The sequence below is a fragment of the Cynocephalus volans genome, chromosome 5 (assembly GCF_027409185.1).
Source record: "Cynocephalus volans isolate mCynVol1 chromosome 5, mCynVol1.pri, whole genome shotgun sequence".
In the NCBI taxonomy this organism is placed as follows: Eukaryota; Metazoa; Chordata; class Mammalia; order Dermoptera; family Cynocephalidae; genus Cynocephalus; species Cynocephalus volans.
Genome location: NC_084464.1, coordinates 87,795,236 through 87,819,196, shown reverse-complemented (window position 1 = coordinate 87,819,196; position 23,961 = coordinate 87,795,236). Strand labels below are relative to the sequence as shown.

At 39.7% G+C, this 23,961-nt stretch overlaps 2 protein-coding genes across 3 annotated transcripts in view; one reads left to right on the top strand and one right to left on the bottom strand.

The window, feature by feature from the left end:
• Positions 1-16,726, bottom strand: part of DOP1A (DOP1 leucine zipper like protein A) — a 99,133-nt gene extending 82,407 nt beyond the window's left edge. The window contains exon 1 of the mRNA XM_063096685.1: positions 16,641-16,726. The gene's annotated coding sequence lies outside the window, so the exon portion shown is untranslated. The remainder of the gene's footprint in view (positions 1-16,640) is intronic.
• A 1,722-nt stretch (positions 16,727-18,448) lies between these two features.
• The window catches only part of UBE3D (ubiquitin protein ligase E3D), a 154,769-nt gene continuing 149,256 nt past the window's right edge, over positions 18,449-23,961 (top strand). For both annotated transcript variants that reach the window (XM_063097388.1, XM_063097387.1), the window contains exons 1-2: positions 18,449-18,626; positions 21,978-22,174. In XM_063097388.1, the coding sequence (XP_062953458.1) occupies positions 18,550-18,626; positions 21,978-22,174 (274 nt within the window). In that variant the 5' untranslated portion in view covers positions 18,449-18,549. The remainder of the gene's footprint in view (positions 18,627-21,977; positions 22,175-23,961) is intronic.

Below are 23,961 nucleotides of genomic sequence, written 5' to 3'. Positions count from 1 at the left end.
TTAAGAGCCAATTAATTTTACAAAGTAATAAGTAATTTGAACATATCACTATCTGCTGGAAGCTCAGAAAAGTAAATTTGATAATCCATACAAAGCACATTAGCCTTGTGTTTACTTAACACAAAAGAAGTTCTCTTATCATTGCTATAAGTGTGACATTCAATTCCTTAGAAATGAAATCCAAGCTCTTAGCCATATGTTTAAATTCTTTTGTAAACTAGACCCATTCATTCAATCTAATCATTCATATTTCTGTCCTAGCTAAGCAAGATCTAGACAAGTGTTCACTGTTCAAAACTTGCCCCCTCGGTGCCTTTGCCACCTCAGTGCCTTTTCTTTTCTGGAAATGCCCCCTGATCCTTTTCGTCACCTAAAATTAATTTTTCTATTAAATTACACTCAAAATACCAGGCCTCTGCATGATACCTTGTGATTCAACCCTTCTGACTTGGTTCATTCTTTAATCAGTTACCCTTTTTTTTTTTTTAAGGCATGTATAATTTATTGTAGAACCAGAGAATTTAATGAAGAACCAGAGAATATTTAATTATGATAGTTAGGTTTAACATATTTGAAAAAGACAATATTAAATTAAACAGTGTAGATGCAATTGAAAAAGACAATACTAAGTAAAAAAATCTATAGAGTTACATATTGAATCAGTTATTTTTTTCAATATTTAGAAACATGGCTTACAGCACAGGCTAGTATTTTAAAGTGCACAAATGCTTCACGTTTCTAAAAGTTTAAAGTCATTTTTTAATTATACAAAAATGCATAAAATTTACCATTGTAACCACTGAGTGTATAGTTCAGTAGTGTTAAGTATATTCACATTGTTGTGCAACCAATCTCCAGAACTTTTTCATCTTGCAAAACTGAAACTCTATATCCATTAAACAACAATTATTTCCATCTCTCTCTCCCCTCATCATTCTACTTCTGTTTCTATGAATTTAACTTCTTTAGATACCTCAGATATCCCTTACTTTAGATAAGTGGAACAATATAGTATGTCTTTTATTATGACTGGCTTATTTAACTTAGTATAATGTCATCAAGATTCATCCATGTTGTAATATGTGTCAGAATTTTCTTCCTTTTTTAAGTATAAATACTATTCCTTTGTATGTATGTATTGTATTTTGCTTATCCAGTCATCCATCAATGCACAATTTAGGTTGTCTCCACCTTTTGACTATCATAAATACTGCTACTATGAACGTGAGTGTATAAATTATCTCTTTGAGATTCTCCTTTTAATTCTTCTGAATATATGTCCAAAAGTGGGATTGCTGGATCATAGGATAATTTTAATTTTTTGAAGAATCCCCATAATGTTTTCCATAGTGGCTGCATCATTTTACATTCCTACCAACAGTGCACAAAGGTTCCAATTTCTCTACATCATTGCCAACACTTGTTATTTTCTGTTTTTATTTTGTTTTTTTGATAGCAGCCATCATAACAGGTATGAGGTGGTATCTTGTTGTGGTTTTAATCTGCATTTCTCTAATAATTAGTGATCTTGAGCATTTTTCCATTTGTTTATCAGCCATTTATATATCATCTTAAGATAAATGTTTATTCAAGTCCTTTCCCTATTTTTTAAATTGGGTTATTTTGTTGTTAAATTGTAGGAGTTCTTTATATATTCTGGTTATTAGCCTCTTATCAAATATATGATTTGTGAATATTTTCTCTCATCCCATAGGTTGCCTTTTCACTCTGTCAACTGTGTCCTTTGATGCATAGACATTTTTAAGTTTGATGTAATTCCATTTGTCTATTTTTGGTCTTATTGCCTATGCTTTTGCTGTCATACCCAAGGAATCATTCCAGTCTTCACAACACTATTTGTTGAACAGGCTGTCCTTTCCTAATTGAGTGGTCTTGGCACCCTTGTCAAAGACCACTGGACTACATACATTAGGGTTTATTTTGGGGCTCTCTATTCTATTCCATTAATCTATATGTCTCTCTTTATGCCAGTACAACACTGTTTTGATTACTGTAGCTTTGTAACATGTTTTACTCATTTTTTGAGAGCACACACTTTATTCCTTCGGTCTGAAACACTAAATCCCAACTTGATCTGGCTAGCACTTACTCATCCTCTAGGTCTCAGATTTTATCCCCTTTGGGAAGTCTTCCCTGACTGTTCCACCATCCCTCCAACATTTACACACACACACCTCCTTCCTGTGAACTCCCACTACACACTATATTCCTCTATCATAGCACTTACCTTGCTTTATTGTGATTGAACTGTCATTCCCAGGAGTGGTAACCTCTACGATAGTATATTAGTCCAGTTTGTGTTGCTATAACAGAAATACCTGAGACTGGGTAATTTATAAAGAACAGAGGTTTATTTGGCTTATGATTCTGGGACAGCTGCATCTGGCATGGACCTCAGGCTGCTTCTACTCATGGCAGAAAACAGCAGGCAGGCAGCCAGAGGGTATAAGCAGATCACATGGTGAGAGGGAGCAAGAGCGAGAGAGAGCGAGAGCAAGAGAGAGAGAGAGAGAGAGAGAGGAGGTGCCAGGGTCTATTAAACAACCAGCTCTTGCAGGAATTAATAAAGCAAGAACTCACTCATTAATCCCCCCTCCCCCGGGTAGAGCATTAATCCATTCATGAGGGATCTGCCCCCATGACTCAATCAGTTTCCAACACTGCCACACTGGGGATCAAATTTCCACATGAGTTTCGATGGGGACAACACAGCCAAACTCTATCAGATAGAGAGGTCCATTTATCATTTTAGTTCTCACATCCCTTGCTCCTAGGAAAGTGCCTGACCCACAGTAAATAATCAATAAATATTACAAAAATTGAATGACAACAGAATATGCTCAGCTGATAAAAAAGAATAAGTATATGTACATATTTAGAAAATGCTCCCAAAATGTATGAACTACAAAAAGCAAAGTGAAGAACAGTGTTTATAACGTTACCATTTATATAAAAAAGGAGGACAATATATATTAGTTTGAATATGCATGACATATCTCAAAGAACACACAAGAAAATAGCAAAAGTGATTACTCCTGGGGGACAGGTGGTAACTGGATAGATGAGGGCCAGGGAGAAAGCCTTTTCACTGTGTACTTTCTTATACTTTAAAAAAAAATCACTCGAATTATTCCCTATTTATGGTAATAAGTTTAAATTTTAAAAAAGTGAATGAATGAATATTGTCCCTAAAGATCAAATAGCAGCTGCGTGATATGTGGCATTTCCTCTCTCCTTCATTTCATAATATATAACAAAAAGAAAATCAAAATAAATAAAATCTGTATCTTGAGTGCTACTTCTGAATTCAGAATCATTTCACCACCCCACAAAGAACCAAGGAGACTTGAAATTTTGATAAAATGCTTGCTTTGTTCAGTACAACAATCTTCAAGCAGCATTTTAAGTTAATCTTCCAATATTCTTTCCAAAACCATAATGAGCTGTGTATATACGGCGTATTGAGAAAATATGTGTTACTTACTATTTAGACACATTCACATACTAGCTTTACAAGAGGTGGTAGTCAGCCCAGGATGGCCTCCTATGATCCTCACCTCCTGATATTCATGCCCTTATACAGTCCCCAATCACACAGAATTACTGATAAATAGAATACCACAGAAGTAAAAGTTAGGTCATAAAAGACATTGCAGCTTCCATCATGATGTCTCTCAGATCACTCATTCTGAGGCAAGATAGCCTCTGTGTCATACAGATACTCAAGCAGCCCTGTGGAGGGGGCCACATAGGCAAGAACTGAGACTTCCCTCCAACAGCCCAGGGACAACTTGTTAGTCATGTGAGTGAGCCACATTTGCAAGTGGATTCTACAACCTCAGTCAAACCTTTGGATGCCTGTAGCCCACACCAACATCACACTACAACCTCATAAGAAATTCAAGCCAGAACTTTACAGCTAAACAACTCCTCTACTTCTGACAGAAACTGTGAGAGATATTTATTGTCACTACATTTTGAGATAATTTGCCATGCAGCAATAGATAAAAAAGAGTTTCTTCCTAAATATTTTCCTTTTTTAAACCACAACCTCTTTAATTTAAAAGACACAATGTAAACAGTAGTTATCAGATTATATACAACTAATAGGCAGCCTCAAGTTATAGAATCAAGTATGTTTGGCATGCATTGCTTTGTAGACAACTTTCCAATAAAATGTCAGATGCCATAAAAACAATTATGTTGGGGAAACTTGTGGACCTTCCTCTTGCCGTCTCTTAATGGAGGACCACTGCTGGTGGCCGGTCGTGGGGGCTAACCACCACTTTGCCCTTGGCAGGAGAGGCTGCCTCATTTACAGGCAACAGCTTTGAAGTATGGAGCAGGAAAAGAACTGTTTCTTAGCTGCAAAGCAAGTCTCTAAACAGGGAACACGATGCTGGAGCTGCTGTTGACGCTACCAGGGTCCCGGAGGCCGGGGCCGCGCTGAAAGCGGCCAGCTACCCTATTCAGGATTCGAGGTTTCAGGCCGGCATAAAAGAAGATTCCTGGGAGCGCCCAAGCAATGCCGCGGAACCGAGTGAGCAGCCTGAGGCGGCGGTGGCCGAGAAAGGGAATGGCGATGATGCAGAGGCAGAGAGGGAGCCGTCTGACCCGGCACAGCCCTGAATAGTGTGGTTGGAGAGTTCCCGAGTTAGCTTGAACGTGCTGGAGAGCTGACTGTGGGCGGGCACGAGACTCGGTCTGCGCCAGGGGGATTCAAAGGTGAACCGTGTGCTGTGGGCTCCTCCCCTGAGGAGCTCACGCTCTGGTGTGCGAGATAAGACAAGTACACAAATAACTGCGATACCAGGAGGAAGGTGATAAGTCCCGAGAAAAATCTACATAGTGCTACAAAGGCACCCAGAGTGACCGGTCATCTGCACCTAGCGGAAACCTGGTAGAATTCCTGGGTGAGGCGGTATCGAGCAGGGTCTTGAAGGCCCAGCTGATAGACGAGGGCTGCAGAAGACACGTCCCAGCCCAGCCCAGTATGCACAGAGCGGGGAGACGTCCGGCTAGGGAGGCGAAGACTTGACAGAAACCACACACCCTGTGGGGTCGCCACTGCGTGATCCAACAGCCCGGGCCAGAGCCCACGGAACAGGGAGAAGTCCTGCATGGGAAGTGGAAGCTCAGCAGAGATCACACACCTGCGGTAATTCCCCGTGATCCAGCAGCCGAGCAGAGTCCAAGCTGACAAGAGAGGTGGCTCCCCAGAGAGGCCCAAGACCCGAGGCAACCATACACACAAGGCACTAAAGGACAACTGAGCAGTCATGGAAGCAGCCATACCAAATTGGCAACCACAGCAACATCTTAGTCAACAGTCTCAAACCGGTGGACTGTGAAACCCCCTGCCACAATGAATAAACATCAAAAAAAAGATACCAGAAATACAAAAAAATCAAGGAAGTACACCACCAAAAGTTAATAAATCTCAAACTCTAGATCCTATAGAACAAGAAGCCCTTGAAATGACTGACAAGGAATTTCGAGTGATAATTCTAAGGAAACTGAATGAGATACATGAAAACTCAGCTAGACATCATGATGAAATGAGGAAAAGTATACAGGACCTGAAATAGGAAATGTACAAGGAAATCAATGTCCTGAAAAAAAATGTAGCAGAACTTGCTGAACTGAAGAAGTTATTCAGTGAAATAAAAAACACAACCGAGAGTTTAACCAGCAGGCTTGTCGAAGTTGAAGAGAGAACCTCTGAACTTGAAGATGGGCTGTTTGAAATAACACAAGCAGACAAAAAAAAAAAAAAAGAAAAAGAAAAAAGAATCAAAGACATTGAAGAAAATCTGAGAGAGATATCAGACAACCTTAAGCGCTCAAATATTCGAGTCATGGGTATTCCAGAAGGGGAGGAAAACGGAGATTGCATTGAAAACATTTTCAACAAAATAGTGGCAGAAAACTTCCCAGGTATAGGAAAAATCACAGATCTTCAGATCCAGGAAGCTCAACGATCTCCAAACGTATTCAACCCAAAAAGGCCTTCTCCAAGACATGTCATAGTCAAATTGGCAAAACTCAGAGATAAAGAGAGAATCTTAAAAGCTGCAAGAGAGAAGCGTCAAATCACCTATAAGGGAGCCCCAATCAGGCTAACATCAGACTTTTCATCACAAACCCTAAAAGCTAGAAAGGAATGGGATGACATATTCAAAATACTAAAAGACAAAGATTGCCAGCCAAGAATACTCTACCCTGCAAGGCTATCCTTTCGAAATGAAGGGCAAATAGTATATTTCTCAGACAAACAAAAACTGTGGGACACTACCACACGACCACCCTTACAAGAAATCCTCAAGGGAGTACTGGGTTTGGTTCCTGAAAAATAACTACCACTGCCACAAAAACCCAAGAAAAATCAATACCCACTAGTATAATAACAATGGCATTCATGAAGAGAAAACAAGCAAACAAAAACGCTATCTACAACCTAAGGAACCAACAAACACAGAAAACAAACAGTAAATCAGAAAGGAAGGAACAAAAGACACCTAAGACAACCAAACAACCAATAAAATGCTAGGAATAAATCAACACCTTTCAATAACAACTCTTAATGTAAAAGGCTTAAATTCCCCAATCAAAAGACACAGACTGGCTGACTGGATCAAAAAGGAGGACCCAACTATATGCTGCCTACAAGAGACCCACCTCACTCATAAAGATTCACGTAGATTAAGAGTGAAAGGATGGAAAAAGATTTACCATGCAAACAGAAAAGAAAAACGAGCTGGAGTAGCTATTCTTATATCTGACAAAATAGACTTTAAACTAAAAACCATAAAAAGTGACAATGAGGGACACTACTTAATGATAAAAGGACTGATGCATCAAGAAGACATCACAATCATATATATGTATGCACCCAATGTTGGAGCAGCCAAATTTATAAAACAAACTCTATTAGACCTAAAGAAGGAAATAGACACTAATACCATAATAGCAGGGGACCTGAACACCCCACTGTCAATATTAGACAGATCATCTAGGCAAAGAATCAGTAGAGAAACACAAGATCTAAACAAGACTCTAGACCAATTGGAATTGGCAGATATCTACAGAACATTCCATCCAACATCCTCAGAATATTCATTCTTCTCATCAGCACATGGATCATTCTCCACGATAGATCACATATTAGGTCACAAATCAAGTCTCAATAAATTCAAAAAAATTGGAATTATCCCATGTATTTTCTCAGACCATTTCTAGTTTTAATGGATTAAAACTAGAAATTAATAAGAAACAAAACTCTGGAAACTATACAAACACATGGAAATTAAACAGCATTCTACTTAATGACATATGGGTCCAAGAAGAAATCAAACAGAAAATCAAAAAATTTATTGAAAAAAAATGATACATCATACCAAAACCTGTGGGATACTGCAAAAGCAGTATTAAGGGGGAAATTTATTGCATTAAATGCTCACCTCAGAAAAATGGAAAGATGGCAAGTGAACAACCTAACACTTCACCTTAAAGAACTAGAAAAACAAGAACAATCCAAATCTAAAGTTAGCAGATGGAAAGAAATCATTAAGATCAGAGCAGAACTTAATGAAATTGAAACACAAAAAACAATACAAAAGATCAATGAATCAAAAAGTTGGTCTTTTGAAAAGATAAATAAAATTGACAAACCATTAGCATGGCTAACAAAAAAAAGAAGAGAGAAGACTCAAATAGCAAAAATTAGAAATGAAAAAGGCGATATTACAACTGATTCATCTGAAATACAAGGAATCATTCAAGACTACTATAAACAACTATACGCCAACAAATTTGAAAATCTGGAGGAAATGGTTAAATTTCTGGACACACACAAGCTCCCAAAACTGAACCATGAAGACGTAGAAAATTTGAACAGACCAATAACAATAAAGGAGATTGAAGCTGTTATCAGAAGGCTCCCAACAAAGAAAAGCCCAGGACCAGATGGATTCACAGCAGAATTGTACCAAATATTCAAAGAGGAATTGACACCGATTCTTTACAAACTATTCCAAAAGATTGAAACAGACGCATATCTCCCAAACTCATTCTATGAAGCAAACATCATCCTGATAGTAAAACCAGGTAAAGATATAACCAAAAAGGAAAACTACAGGCCGATATCCTTGATGAATATAGATGCAAAAATCCTCACTAAAATACTAGCAAACAGAATACAGCAACACATACGTAAAATTATTCACCACAATCAAGTGGGATTCATCCCAGGGATGCAAGGTTGGTTCAACATACGCAAATCAATAAATGTGATACACCATATTAATAAACTCAAACACAAGGACCATATGATCATCTCTATAGATGCTGAAAAAGCATTTGATAAAATTCAGCACTCATTCATGACAAAGACCCTCTATAAGTTTGGTATAGAGGGAAAGTATCTCAACATAATTAAAGCCATATATGCCAAACCCACTGCCAATATCATCCTGAATGGGGAAAAGCTGAAAGCTTTTCCTTTAAGAACAGGAACTAGACAAGGATGCCCACTCTCACCACTCCTATTCAACATAGTGTTGGAAGTACTAGCCAGAGCAATCAGAGAAGAGAAGGAAATAAAGGGCATCCAGATTGGAAAAGATGAAGTCAAACTGTCCCTGTTTGCAGATGACATGATCCTATATATCGAACAGCCTAAAACCTCTACAAAAAAACTGTTGGAATTGATAAATGATTTCAGCACAGTAGCAGGATACAAAATCAACACACAAAAATCAGTAGCATTTCTTTTCTCCAATAGTGAACATGCAGAGCGAGAAATCAAGAAAGCCTGCCCATTTACAATAGCCACCAAAAAAATAAAATACTTAGGAATTGAGTTAACCAAGGAGGTGAAAAATCTCTATAATGAGAACTACAAACCACTGCTGAGAGAAATTAGAGAGGATACAAGAAGATGGAAAGATATCCCATGCTCTTGGATTGGAAGAATCAACATAGTAAAAATGTCCATACTACCCAAAGTGATATACAAATTCAATGCAATCCCCATCAAAATTCCAAAGACATTTTTCTCAGAAATGGAAAAAACTATCCAGTCATTTATATGGAACAATAAAAGACCATGCATAGCCAAAGCAATGCTCAGCAAAAAAAATAAAGCTGGAGGCATAACACTACCTGACTTTAAGCTATAGTACAAAGCTATAATAACCAAAACCGTATGGTACTGGCATAAAAACAGACACACTGACCAATGGAATAGAATAGAGAATCCAGAAATCAACCCACACACTTACTGCCATCTGATCTTTGACAAAGGCACCAAGCCTATTCACTGGGGAAGGGACTGCCTCTTCAGCAAATGGTGCTGGGATAACTGGATATCCATATGCAGGAGAATGAAACTAGATCCATACCTCTCACCGTATACTAAAATCAACTCAAAATGGGTTAAGGATTAAAATATACACCCTGAGACAATAAAACTTCTTAAAGAAAACTTCAGGAAATAGGACTGGACACAGACTTCATGAATACGACCCCAAAAGCACGGGCAACCAAAGGAAAAATAAACAAATGGGATTATATCAAACTAAAAAGCGTCTGCACAGCAAAAGAAACAATTAACAGAGTTAAAAGACAACCAACAGAGTGGGAGAAAATATTTGCAATATATTCATCTGACAAAGGATTAATATCCAGAATATATAAGGAACTCAAACAACTGTACAAGAAGAAAACAAGCAACCCAATTAAAAAATGGGCAAAAGAGCTAAGTAGGTATTTCTCTAAGGAAGATATACAAATGGCCAACAGACATATGAAAAAATGCTCCACATCACTCAGCATCCGGGAAATGGAAATCAAAACCACACTGAGATACCATCTAACCCCAGTTAGGATGGCTAAAATCCAAAAGACTCTGAACGATAAATGCTGGCGAGGTTGCGGAGAAAAAGGAACTCTCATACATTGTTGGTGGGACTGCAAAATGGTGCAGCCTCTAAGGAAAATGGTATGGAGGTTCCTCAAACAATTGCAGATAGATCTACCATATGACCCAGCTATCCCACTGTTGGGAATATACCCAGAGGAATGGAAATCATCAAGTCGAAGGTATACCTGTTCCCCAATGTTCATTGCAGCACTCTTTACAATAGCCAAGAGTTGGAACCAGCCCAAATGTCCATCATCGGGTGAGTGGATACGGAAAATGTGGTACATCTACACAATGGAATACTATTCAGCTATAAAAACGAATGAAATACTGCCATTTGCAACAGCATGGATGGACCCTGAGAGAATTATATTAAGTGAAACGAGTCAGGCACAGAAAGAGAAATACCACATGTTCTCACTTATTGGTGGTAGCTAAAAATTAATATATAAATTCACACACACACACACACACAAAAAAAAACCGGGGTGGGGTGGGGAAGAAGATATAACAACCACAATTACATGAAGTTGATACGACAAGCAAAGAGAAAGGACATTGTTGTGGGGGAGGGAGGAGAGGGAGGAGGGAGAGAGGTTTTGGTAAGGGGCAAGAATAATCAACCACAATGTATATCAACAAAATAAAATTTAAAAAAAATTAAAATAAATAAATAAAAATTAAAACAAACAAAAAAACAATTTTGTTACTGGAACCCCTCACTGTGATATTTTTATAATACATATATATGTGTGGGTGTGTGTATATATATATATATATATATATATATATATATTGATTTTCATCCACAGTTCCCAGCTCATAACTCCACTAGCCCTTGTTATCTCCTAAGTGACCACTCTGTGACCCTCTCCTGCCCTCCTTTCACCTGTTCCTTTTTCTCCTCAAGGCAGAATGCTAATCTTCCCATGCCTGTTCTGGAGCTGTCCATATATTCTCTGGCCTACCTTGTCTGATTGTAGGTCATAATAGCCCCACTCTAGAAGGGTCCTGCCCCATACCCAGGAGGAAGGAATGCTGCACAGAGAGGCCAAGAAGAATCTGAGGAGACGGGCCTTGCTGGATTTCCCCACTCAGCCTATTAGTACTAGATCTACCCTTTTTGTCCAATCACATTTCTACGTGGTTGTCCATGCCTCCATCATGCCTATGCAATGAAGCTTCTGTAAATATACAAAAGGACTCAGTTCAGAGAGCTTCTGTGATAGCTGAACACGTGGAGATTCCTGGAAGGTAGCTCGAGGAGGGTGTGGAAGCTCCATGTCCCTTTTCCCATACCTCATCTTATGCATCTCTTCATCAGTATCCTTTGCAATACCCTTTATAATAAAGTGGTAAGTGTAAGTTAAGTGTTTCCCTGAATTCTGTGAGCAGTTGTAGCAAGTTAATCCGACCCAAGGAGGGAGTCATGGGAACCCTGATTTATAGTCAGTGAGCCAGAAGCACAGGTAAAACAACCAAGGGCTGGCAAGTGGCATAGGAATTGGGGGATGGAAGGCGTCTGGCGGAATTGATCTCTTAACTTGTGGGATCTGATGCTCTCTCCAGGTAGGCAGTGTTGGAATACAGTTAGAGGACACCAGCTACTGACCATTGCAGAACTGCTTGCGTGGTGGGTGGGTGGGATTTGGTTGCAGAAATCTTCTGTATTGATTGTTGAGTGAAAGTATAGGAAAAACGGTTTGTGTTTTTTCTGCTCACTCGTTCAGGCTTAAAGGTAAACTCCTAAGTGATGGTAACACTATCTACAATATTGAAGTCATTTAAATGTGTATTTAAATACATATTTCTTCCAAAATGACAAAGACTGAGTTTAAAACAGGAACTATGTTCTTTTTCTCCCCCAGAAGGAGAAAAACTCCAGGAAATTTAAAAATTGTCTAAAATACTTTTAAAATTGTTGAAAAAGTATGTATGGAAAAGCCACTTGCTGAAGACAAGCAAAAAAGCATAACCAATAGTCTGGAATGGCATTTGTGGTATATTGTATAAAATATTCTAGCTATCTGGAAAATTTGATCAAAATAACACATATCTAAGGGTTTCAGGTAGCTGACTTTTTAGTAGTACCTCTTCATAATATAATGGCATAGTCAAAAGCTACTGAAAAATGTAGGGCTGTTTACCTATATAATTCAAAGGACTAACACTGCTGTGCTTTTATAGTTTTTCTGATTACAGTCAGTTGTCACTTCCAGATGACAGTTTATCTGCACTGCTTCTATACTGCTGTTTTATTTCGTAATTGAGAAGCAGGAAAGAAACCACTTGTTTGGGTGAAGGCTCTCTTATGAAACAAAGACTACGCATCCAAGATGACTCTTTTCTTACTTCCAATTTGAGGTTGCATCCCAGAAGGATTAACAGCAATCTGACCTCTGGATGAGTAGCAAATTATTGTGTGTACTGATAAACTTACCACCATTCAGGTTGTGTTTTTTTTTGGAAAACAGTAACACCAAACTAAATGGTCTATTTACCTAATCTCTTTGTTAACACAAAATAACAGCGAACTTTAGGCTTATAACATAGATATCTGCCTGTAAATAATATTAGCAACTTGAAATACATGATGTATTTTACGAAACAAGAGCAGGAAACTTATTTTCCTGCCTGTTCATATGAAACTCCTTCCGTAAGAGAAGAATTTGTCATCTCAGGAGAAAAAAGGTTGGAAATATCTTTGGCAGGATGGAAATATAAAAATATAGCTATCTAAAACTAAAGAGACTAGAGAAAAAAAGTAAAGGAGATATGAGGTTCTGAGTTTATGACCTTACCCACTCTTATGGGAGATTTGTCAGATAAACATATTAACATTTCATCACTCCTGAATCAACAGTCATCACATTGTCACATAAGAGGTTCCTACTGGTTTTTAGATTTATCTTAAAGCTAATGTACTTTAATAACAATAAGGTGGTAGTGTTTTATTTATAAAAGTAACATTATTAGCATTAAGAACATTTTTGAAAAGAATAAAGACACTTATCTGATTCAATAAGGATCATATTAAGTTTTCATCTTTGTACTATAATTTTAAAGTTAACTCTAGCATACTTTTAAATTTACAGTTAAGGGTTTATTTCCCAATTCTTGCACAGATAAAATTCTAAGAAATTTTCAAGCTCTGATTAATCTAGTGTCTCCCAAAACTTGGGCCACCAACTGGATATGAGTTGATTTTATGGGGTCTGAAGACAGGGTTGGGTGACACTGAATCAAGTGAGGAAGTTACTCCCTCTTCATTCTCTTTCAGTTCCTCCCACTTCATCAAGAAGAAAGTTTCAGTTGTGCTAGGATGTTACAAACACCACTGAAATTCTTGCTGATCTCCCTTTTAAACAAAGAGCATCAAGTCTCAGGGTTGGAGCCTTTAGCAAGCAATAGTTTCTATCTAGAAATTAACAACACTGTTTTTTTTCATTATTTTTACCTACATCTACCTTCTGTTTATGGCAAGAACTACCTGCTTTTTATTCGTGGTTATTTTAAGATTCCTTTAAAAATTATTTTCATAATCACAATGATGTAAAGAAACATTGAGAATGTAAGTATACAGAAAGTATGCAGATATGGCCAAAATTCTGAAGATGATACAATGACTAAAGTTTGGGAAATACATTAATTCATTTGATCAGCAAGTAAATCTAAGTGCCTGCTTATGTGTATGCCATTGGTTTAGCCACCATGAAGGGCAGAGAAGGAAGTTCAAAAAAACATTAATAGGAAAGTCAGAGGAGGAGCAAATTAATTCAAAATGAGGTAATCAAAAGAGAATTCACAGACAAGGTGGCATTTGAGCCAGGACATGAAAGATAGGTATAATTTAGATATGTGGAGACAAGGAGAGCATTCTAAGAGAGCAAAAGCATAATAATACAGACCTGAATGGTGGCATGTTCCAAATCTTGATTGTGGTGGTGGTTACAAGGATGTGTATATATTTGTTAAAACTCATTGAAATGTTCAGGTGAAATGGGTGCACATTACTATATGTAAATTTTTCCTCAATAAATTTGATGCTACAAAGGTACTTCAGAAAGTTCATGGAAAAATAGAATTGAAAGATAACGTGAATCCCTCACTGAATTTTGAACACCCCTCCTACATCTTTGACTTATCCAATGAAAGGTCATTGAGGTTTCAGGCTTGGATTGCTAAGGGAGGAGGAAGTAAACACAACAAAGAGTAAAGAGAAATCGTGGTTTAAAGATAGGGGATTAAAAGTATTTATTTTCGTATAATAAATTCTCAATAAAAACTGTTAGCTATTACATAAAAATATTAGCTTTATTCTTCTATCTAATGTTCTATTTCAGAAAAAGATCTTACCTAAATTAAGGCTTTTCTATTAAAATTAAATGTTCTATAGCAACCCCTCCACCACAAATTGTGTATTAATAGCACTCAACCCTAACAAAGTAATGGAATAGACAGACTAGTTGTGTGCTAGTGACATCTAACAGAATTTAGTAAAATAAGATTGTATTCAATACTTAAATTGTTTGTAAGAAATTTAGAAATAACTGCCTCAGAATGTTTTACCTCTAGCTTTTCTATGATCTAAGCTCTTAAAATTATGTGCTTATTAAATATTAAGTATATTTCAGGTGGCTTCTATCACATATCACAGTTTTAGAAATTCATGACTAGATGGAGAAATCATCATAGTAAAAGAAAATGTCATTATTAAGTCTTGTTGGAACTTTAGAATGCCATTCTGAATAAAATCTAATTTATTTTATTAATCTGAATAAAATATCAACAATAAAATCTAATTCAATGAATTTTGTTTAAAGAAAAGCATCAAGAGACCAGAAAAAAGGAGATACTATTCTGCCATAAACTAAAGCACTAAGACTCACAGAGAGCTATGTGAATTTACTAGGTAAAACATAATTCTTTTGTTATACCAGTGAGTTGCCACTAGATCTTCATGCTCCAGAAAACTTAAACTGACAGCCAAAAAAATCTAATGCATGGAATTTTACAGCTGAAAGGGGATTCTGCTTCAAGTACAATTTTCAAATTGGTATTCTATGTAATTATATTCTAAGAGATGTTAACAGGTTGACCATGAGTAAACAGGGTCTGGACAGGTAAGTTTAGGAAATGTTATGATAATCTTCCCTGCAGAGTCCTACCTTTATGAGTATAACAAAAATTAATTCTGATTTAACTCAGTGTGCTCCAAAATTATTTGCCATGGAACATTGTTTTTGGTCGAAGCCTATTAATGGCCTTGGGATAGTGTTCTGGGGAAATCAGTTTGGAAAACCGCGGTCTTCTCAAATTCCCTTAAACGACAAAACCAAGGCTGAGAGAAATCACACCTGGTTAGCGGTAGAATGAACTTGAACCTAATCTCATTCTCAGACTAGAGATCTTTCCACTACTTTAACTATAAAATAGGACTCCTTTGACTATATACAGTCAAACATTTAATTGACGACATTTAATTTACATTTAACATTTTGGTTATGGTATCACATTTTCTGGTTTGTGTATTAACTTAGGTGTTTTTAATTATTCGTTCAAGAGCTGGGTCTCTAATAATCAAACCCACCTGGAGAGTTGGTATTGCTTAGCAATTCTGAGGAATGATTTAGTTTAGAGTGGTGGTTGAAAGTAATCACTAAAATAAAGTATTTGAACTATGCGTGATTATAATTTATTCATAACTTATGTCAGCTCAACTAAATCACTATGTTGTCTATAGGTGGTGAGTTACTTGCACAATGCTGATTGGTGTTGTTCATAATAGTCCATTTTCATGGACCTACAGATAAAATTAAAATGCATGAACTTATGTCCGATTAGGCAATAGCCAATAACATCAAAATTGAAAGATTTCTGTATTTTTATTCAGGGCTTGTCAGGCAGTTTCCTATATTTCTGTAATCATACAAAAAAAAAAAAAAGTTTTTGATTGCTTAAACTAAATCAGACTTTTCCAGTCATTATATTTCTAAAACAACACAGAACTTTAAGATAGCTTAAGAGTATCAAAACACAATTAACTTAGCTTTTCAAAAGTATAGTTGTGTGCCACTCCCCACCCCCTGGGATAAGAATAGAGACAGAACAAGCGACTGCTGTTGTGTTGTAACTTTAAAAGGCTTGGGAATCAAAGGTGATAATTGTTAACGACTTCCTTATGACTAGTCTGACTTCCTCTTAAACTTTGGCTCACCTTTCTAAGCCCGCACTTGGGAACATTTACCACAACCAGCATTCGTGTCTCCTCAGTCCTAAAAGAACCCACCAGAGGAATGAGATGGCACCATGCCCTGAGTCCTCCAAAAGAGGTTATTCCGCGCGCCTTTACCGTACAGGTGCGACCTCTACCCTAGCCTAGCACACTGCTCGCCCCCCGGGTGGGAGGTTCGGGACCGGCCACTGGACGCCCCGGCCCCGCCTCAGGCCACCTCTGTCTGGGGCGGCCTTCACGCCTCCGTCCGGCCCGGCCCTCCAGTCCCTGCGCAGTTCCAGTGTCCCGGGAAATCAGAGGATGGCCGGCGGCTTCAGGCGGGGCCGGGGTGCCAACACCCCCGACGCCACAGCACTCAGACCCGCGGGGCATCCCCGCGGCTCCGGAACGAGCAGGGCCGAGGAGGCTGATCCAGGCCGGCGACCAGCCTTACGACCGCGCTGGGGGCGGGGACGCTGTTACCTGCCGTGGGCTCGGCCGCTTCCCGCCGGCGCCGCTCTCCTGGCAACCGCGGCAGCTACACGGAGCCCGGCCGCCGCCGAAGGGCCTAGTGACAGCTCCCAGCGTGCACCGCGCCCGCGCCGGCGTCGACGTCTACCGCCCTCGATCCCCGCCCCCGGTCCGCTCCTTCCCTTCTGGCGCTAGCTGTCTCCACAGCGCCCTCAAGCGGACTCTTCGGGGAAGCGGCCACGATCACTAACCGGGGAGTGGACTGGAAAGGGTAGTTTAGCAGGTGTTTTCAGCTCTCCAGCACCAGTCCCACCTTGATGGAGAGTTTGAAGGTATAATAGGAATTTAAAACAGTTTTAAAGAATACTTAAATAATTCCTCAGTATTTCATTCGAGTAACCTGAGGCCCAGTGAAGTTAGGAGACTTGTGAAGTTAGAAGACGAATAGTTGGTATCAGATTCGGTGCTATTTCGAACCTTGCGCTCTCTTAATTAGCTCTATCAATTAGTCCAAGGAGGATGGTACTGATTTGCCAGACCGTAGGCCCAAAAAATGATTGAAAGTTTTACGAATGTATCACTGTGCATAAAATATTTAAAACAATCTTTTGAACTAACAAAACACCAATTATGAAGAGTATGCCATGCTAAGAATGTTATTTTTTCAACATAATGTCAATGTCTAAGCATTTAACGGCCTTGGGGATTAAAGGTGGAAGATATGAGGAGTTGAAATCATTGCGCTTTAAACAGATGGATTCTTTGAGGCCGGATAGTAGTAAACTATTTTTTAAACTGAGTTATCTCCATCCATGATTTCTAATTATTGTGATGGATACAGGAATTTGTGCAGCAACAGGATAAACTTTAAAAAACCCCAGTAATAATTTTAGAAAAATTGTCTTTAGTATTTTTAGGGATACTAAAGGATTTGTTTATTTAGGATTTATTTAGGGACTTATTTATTTATCTAGAAATGCTTCACTTACGACTTTGAAATGGTAAGGTAGAGCATCAATAAACAGGATTTCCTGTACACAAACCATCATTGTTTTTATTTTTAAAAATAACAGCCTCGTTTTTAAAGAAGTCCTATTGTATTTATAAGTATTTACACTATTCCAGATCCTTTTCTTTACCGTGTCAAGCTTTCCAAAATTGTCTTCTAGTGGTAATGAGATTAAAACTTCTGAGTGTATTTACTTCTGCAAAGGTGAATAGTGGAAATGTACATATGAAATCTAAGGACTAGATTTCAACCGCACTCTTCTGCATAGGTGACAGACAACTTCCTTACATTTTTGTAAATGTTTCAATCTTGGCGCTATGGTGTCTAAACTAAGAAGCAATGCCAAGTCAATCCTTGACATTTTTGTTGCCTCACAGAGGCTAACAAACGACCATAGTTCATTAAAAAGAGACCAAGATAAGTTGGGTTTGGGCGGGGAATTCTGCTCCTGGACCCCCTGTGGACAGTGCCCGCCTGTATCACCTTCCTCATCATCTCCCTTTCTTCCAGCCTTATCCCCCATGCGAGCTAACCAACGGAGTGTGCCTCAGTCTGACTTTTACGGTCATTTCCGGGGAGGCTAACGCGCCAGGTCAGACGCTCACACGAAGCAGCGTGGGAGGACAGCGACTCCCCCCGCCCACCTTTCCCAGCGCTCTGGGCGGGGTTTTGAAAATGCGCTCCCCGCGCCCGGGGGCGGGGGTGAGTCCAGAACCCTCGCGGTGGCGCGCTCTCCGCCCGGCAGGCGGCGCTGTGGGCTGGCAGGCGGTGCCCGCCGCGGGATTCTGTTTCGCCGGTTGGCGTCAGCCGCGGCTGCTTCTACTCTGGCCACACGTGCAGCCGCGGCTGGCGCCGGTGGCCCCCGTCCGCGAGCACCTCGGGCTCGGTCCCACCCAGGACGGAGCTCCGGCCATGGCGGCGACCGCGGCGAAGACGCGTGTGTTCCTGGAGGTGCGGAGGCAGCTGCAGAGCGCGCTGCTGATCCTAGGGTAAGACCAGGGGTGCGAGGGTGGGCTCCTTAAGCACTTTCCGCTGCCCGGAGACAGGGAAGTCTCCGCCTCCCTCTGAATGAAGGATTTTGCGTTTCTTCATTCCACTTGCTTAGAGCCTTTTGATTACTTAAAGTGAAATCTCTCCCTTAACAAGATTCCCAGGACTCAAATGCACGTTCAAGTTTGAGGAACAGTGATGTAAAACGCCGTTGGCAGTACCTGGCGTTTCCAATAAAACTGCAAAAAATGTTTTGTCTACCTCTATTCGGGATCCTGGTTTTAAGATCAGGTCCAGTGTGTGCGCTTCCTGCTTTGTAAATAACCTCGGATTGTTTCTCTGCCTAAACGGTTCTATGCACAGTCATTCAATAAACCAGTGTTCGGTGAACCTCAACAAAAGGTTGCAGGCTTCTTATGGGAGCTAATTCTTTTATTCATATTCCGAGTTCCAATGAGAAGTCTTCAAACATTTAACTTGTTATTCACTACACAAACAAGAAACTTTTCAGAAAAATGTTCTCTTGTTTGTTTGGCAGCAATTTTAATAGTTTGTGGTCCCTTTGCCTGTTCTTTTATGACCAATGATTCAGAAAGTAAATTACGTGTTAAAATCCTGAAAATTTTATTACACAGTGCCTCAGGTAGATTGATGTTCTAGGCTGATTTCATTCTTTTGCTGTTGTAGTCATTTTACCAAGCAACCCTGTTTTTGTTTTGAAGTGGAAAAATGCTTTTACAACCAAGTATGCTCACTAATATTTGCAAACCAAGTATGCTCATAGAAGCGACTATGAGATATCGCTTCTCCCAGAACTAGGGTGTGTGTGTGACATATATATGATGTTTATGTAGAGATGTGCATACATACCTACATACATTTACATATATCTGTGAGGGGTCTTCAAAAAATTCATGGAAAGATTTGTATTATCTTTTAGTTCTGTTTTTACGTGAACTTTTTGAAGTACCCCTTGTACGTTACTGTATCTATTTGTATACATTGAAAACTGAGACTTCACATAGGTATTTTCAATTCTAGTCACTACCGTAGGGTTCATTCTAGTTTTCTCCCTTTCTCTCTTTGTAACTCCAGTCTCGCACAGTTAGAATCCTGGCCCTTGTTATCCTCATGACAGTTATTAACTTAGTCAGTCCTCTTGTATGTAACTGATCTCCTGGCATGGTTTGCTGCTCCTCCTCCCCCACCTCCCCATTGTTGACACTCTCCTCACCTACTTGCACCCTGTTATAGACTGAATGTATTCCCCCAAAATTCATCTGTTGAAGCCCTAACCTTCAATGTGATGGTATTAGGAGGTGGGGCCTGTGGGAGGTAATTAGGTTCAGATGAGGTTATGAGCGTGGTGCCCCCGTGAGATTAGTAGCCTTATAAGAGGAGGAAGAGACATCAGACCTAACTATGCTGTGTCTGTTGTTTAAGCCACCCAGTCTGTAGTATTTTATTATCAGCAGCCAGAGCTAAGGCAGGCTCTGAAACCCCATGCTGAGCTGCCCCTGCCCCTCCTTCCTGCTCAGATTTCCTCCTCACCTGTCTTGGGATCTGACATCCCTCTGGGGTGGTCCTTCTGGTGGTTGCCCTCCTCACCCTGCTTGGTTTCTCACATTCATGCCAGTCCATTGTGGTTCTTGCTTGGCCTATCTTGCTTGGCCTTATGTAATTGGCTGTATTTTTTGGGAAGGAGAAGAAGCCAGAGATGGGGTGGTGGGAGAGACTTAGGAACCCAGTGGCACCCCTTGAGGCACTTGCAAATGCCAGCTACACAGTCCAGTTTGGAAATCATTGAGGTAGCAAAATAGACATTTTATGTCTTTAGAGCAGAGGTTAACAAACTGAGGCCTATGGGCCAAATCTAACCCATAGGCTGTTTTGGTACAGCATGTGACCTAAAAATGGATTTTACATTTTTTAAGGGTTGTTTAAGAAAATTCAAAGTAAAATATGTAGCAGAGACCATATAGCCTAAAATATTTACTATTTGGCCTTTTACAGAAAAAGTTTGCTGATCTCTGCTTTAGAGATCATTGTTTCTTAAACATTTCTTCACATTGACTTTTGATTCAAGGATTTGAGGCTGTCTTTCCTGCCCAAAACTCAGTTCTTGATATCTTGTATTGCCAGTTAAGTGCAGATCCTTTTGCTTTGAAAAGGAACTAGTTAGAAATTAGTCTGAAGATTTTCTGAGGCAAATTAAGAGTCCTATCTGAACACGTGGTCTGCCTCCTGTACTTAGATGACACTAAGGCAGATGGCCCGCAGTCTGCACTTAGGTGACACCAGATGGATGTCCTGCTTTCTACACTTAAGAGGGAGCTGTGGTACTTTGTACCTCTATTACAATGCTAAGCACATTTCAGCTTCATAGGATGGTCTTTTCTATATATGCCTTCATCCCCTTCTATACTTTTGACACCTGGTGGACAGGGACTGTGTTTTACTCTTTATTGCCTACACTGAGTAATTTGCATTTATTGTAAATTGGATTAGTAAGTCCTTTCACACCTGGTATTCATGCATCATTATGCATTTTATTTTCTTCATTAATTCTTTTTTTTTTTGATTATGCATATTCATGGAGTATGAGGCTGACCATCACCTCCTGTGCCCAAGATGTGATGGTCAGATCAATACTATCAGCATGCTTATTACCACAAATCGCAATTATTCCCCATGTCCCCCACCCAATTAATCCCGGACCCCCGATCCCCCTTGCAACCCTATGTATGCTCTCTCCCTCTACAAGTCCAATGCACCACTATGATCTTTCTTTCCTTCCTTCTTTCTCTCAGCTCCCACTTATGAGAGAGGACATGCGATATTTTTCCCTCTGTGCTTGGTGTATTTCATTTCATTAATTCTTTTTATTAAAAAAAAATTTTTTTTTTGGCAGGGGGATACAAACCCATAACCTCGGGGTTATAAGCTTGCACTCTAACCAACTGATTTTTATTAAAATTGACAAGAAAGTTTTTCTTTTGTATCTTTTGTTTCACTTAATCCTGGTCTCCTTATCAAATCCTGTACATCAAATAACAGTACTTTGCTCTGATTTACTGTAAGATAAAAAATGATTGTAGTGCTGGTGTCAGAAGCAAGAATAAAAAATATGTCCCAGGACTTTCAAATGACAGTTAAGGGGTACTGTCTGACCCGATCTAACTCTGATGTAGATTGGTTTCCTTTATGATCTGCTTGCTTATGTTTTTCTGGGGCAGTGACTTTAGCCCCTTTGCAGGGGAACAGAGAGATCCTCGGTCATTTTCATTTCTTTCATCATGTGGTTTTCATTATGAGAAATAATTTGTTTGGTTTTTATTTTTTATTATCAGAGAGCCAAAAGAAGGAGATATGCCCATGGATATTTCCATAACCTCGTCCTCACTCCAGATGAAAACTCCTGAAGGCTGCACAGAGATCTGGCTTCCAGCAGAGGTCAGGCTTGTACCTTCTTCTTGCCGTGGGCTGCAGTATGTCCCTGGAGATGGACTGCACATGAGGTTGCAGGCACAGGTGGAATTCAGCCCAAGTGAGTAGTATTGGTACTTCCATTCGGCATTTACTTTTTTGTTATAAATCAAAGGTGATTTTTCCTTTAGTAAGATGAACTTTTCCTAAGTGAAACAACTCAGCAGCAGCATGAAAAGAGTTGGAGGTCGAGAAGATCTAGGGTCTTTATAAGCTCTGCCACTTGTTAGCTATGTGCAATTGAACATGTCATTTACCCTTTCTTAGGCTTCATTTCTTTTTTTAAAAATAGACTTTATTGTTTAGAGCATTTTTAAGTTCACAGCAAAATTGAGGGGAAGGTACAGAGATTTCCCATGTACCCTCTGCTTTGTTTTCTTTCTTTAATTATAAGTTTATTTATAAATATTATTCTTTTACATTGTAAGGTGCTGCGGAGCAGTTGGGTGTTGGGGGGGAGGCGAAGTGGGGAGGAAATAGGGTGGGAGAAGGAAGAAGGAGCGGGGGCATGGTTGAGGCCCATGGCACCCTCCTCATTCCTGCAAGGGAGACCAGGGGGCTTCCAGTCGTGGCTAGGTCATTGCTGGGCTGGATGCAGATGTCAGGGGGGTGTGGCCAAAGCCCTCAGTCCCCACTGCCCTGGCTCGGGAGCCCGGGTTGCTTCCTGCAGTGGCACAGTGGTTATTGCTGGGCTGGTTGTGGGTGTTGGGGGGCATGGCTGAGGCCCCTGGCCCTCTCCATGGCCCTCTCCATTCCCTGGCTTGATAGCCCAGGGGGCTTCCAGTCCTTCTAGGTTTTATAGGTGTTCTTTGGTGATCTGAGACCTTTACTAGTTAACGTAAAACTTTGTCTCTGGTCTGTGGGTATTTTGTTTTTTCTTTCACTTCTGTGTTGGATTATTCACATTTCCCACCACTTAAACTCCGCACTAGAACTAATTTGTTGTCCTTCGGTTACTTCCAAAAAGGGTGAACTTCCCGTGAGAACCAGCACTTGAACCCTGTGATTTGTTGCTTTGTTGCTGATTCCCTGGGGAAGGCTTTTTGTGCAGCCCAGGTTTATTTTTTTATTTTTTTATTTTTTTATTTTTTTAAAAATTTTATTTTGTCGATATACATTGTGGCTGATTATTGCTCCCCATCATCAAAACCTCCCTCCCTTCTCCCTCCCCCCCTCCCCCCCAACAATGTCCTTTCTGTTTGCTTGTCGTATCAACTTCAAGTAATTGTGGTTGTTATATCTTCTTCCCTCTCCCCCCCGGTTTTGTGTGTGTGTGTGTGTGTGTGTGTGTGTGTGTGTGTGAATTTATATATTAATTTTAGCTCCCACCAATAAGTGAGAACATGTGGTATTTCTCTTTCTGTGCCTGACTTGTTTCACTTAATATAATTCTCTCGAGGTCCATTCATGTTGCAAATGGCAGTATTTCATTCGTTTTTATAGCTGAGTAGTATTCCATTGTGTAGATGTACCACATTTTCCATATCCACTCATCTGATGATGGACATTTGGGCTGGTTCCAACTCTTGGCTATTGTAAAGAGTGCTGCAATGAACATTGGGGAACAGGTATACCTTCGACTTGATGATTTCCATTCCTCTGGGTATGAAACTAGATCCATACCTCTCACCGTATACTAAAAGCAACTCAAAATGGATTAAGGATTTAAATATACACCCTGAAACAATAAAAGCAGCCCAGGTTTTAATGGTTGCCTTCGTGTGTACTTCTGGGTCTGGTGATGTCTGGTATACCTGGGTTGTGTGGAAACTCTGGTCTGGACCTGAGTCTTTTCAGCAAACTGCATCCCCTGCAGATCTGTATTCCTGACCAGTCTATACAGAGTGG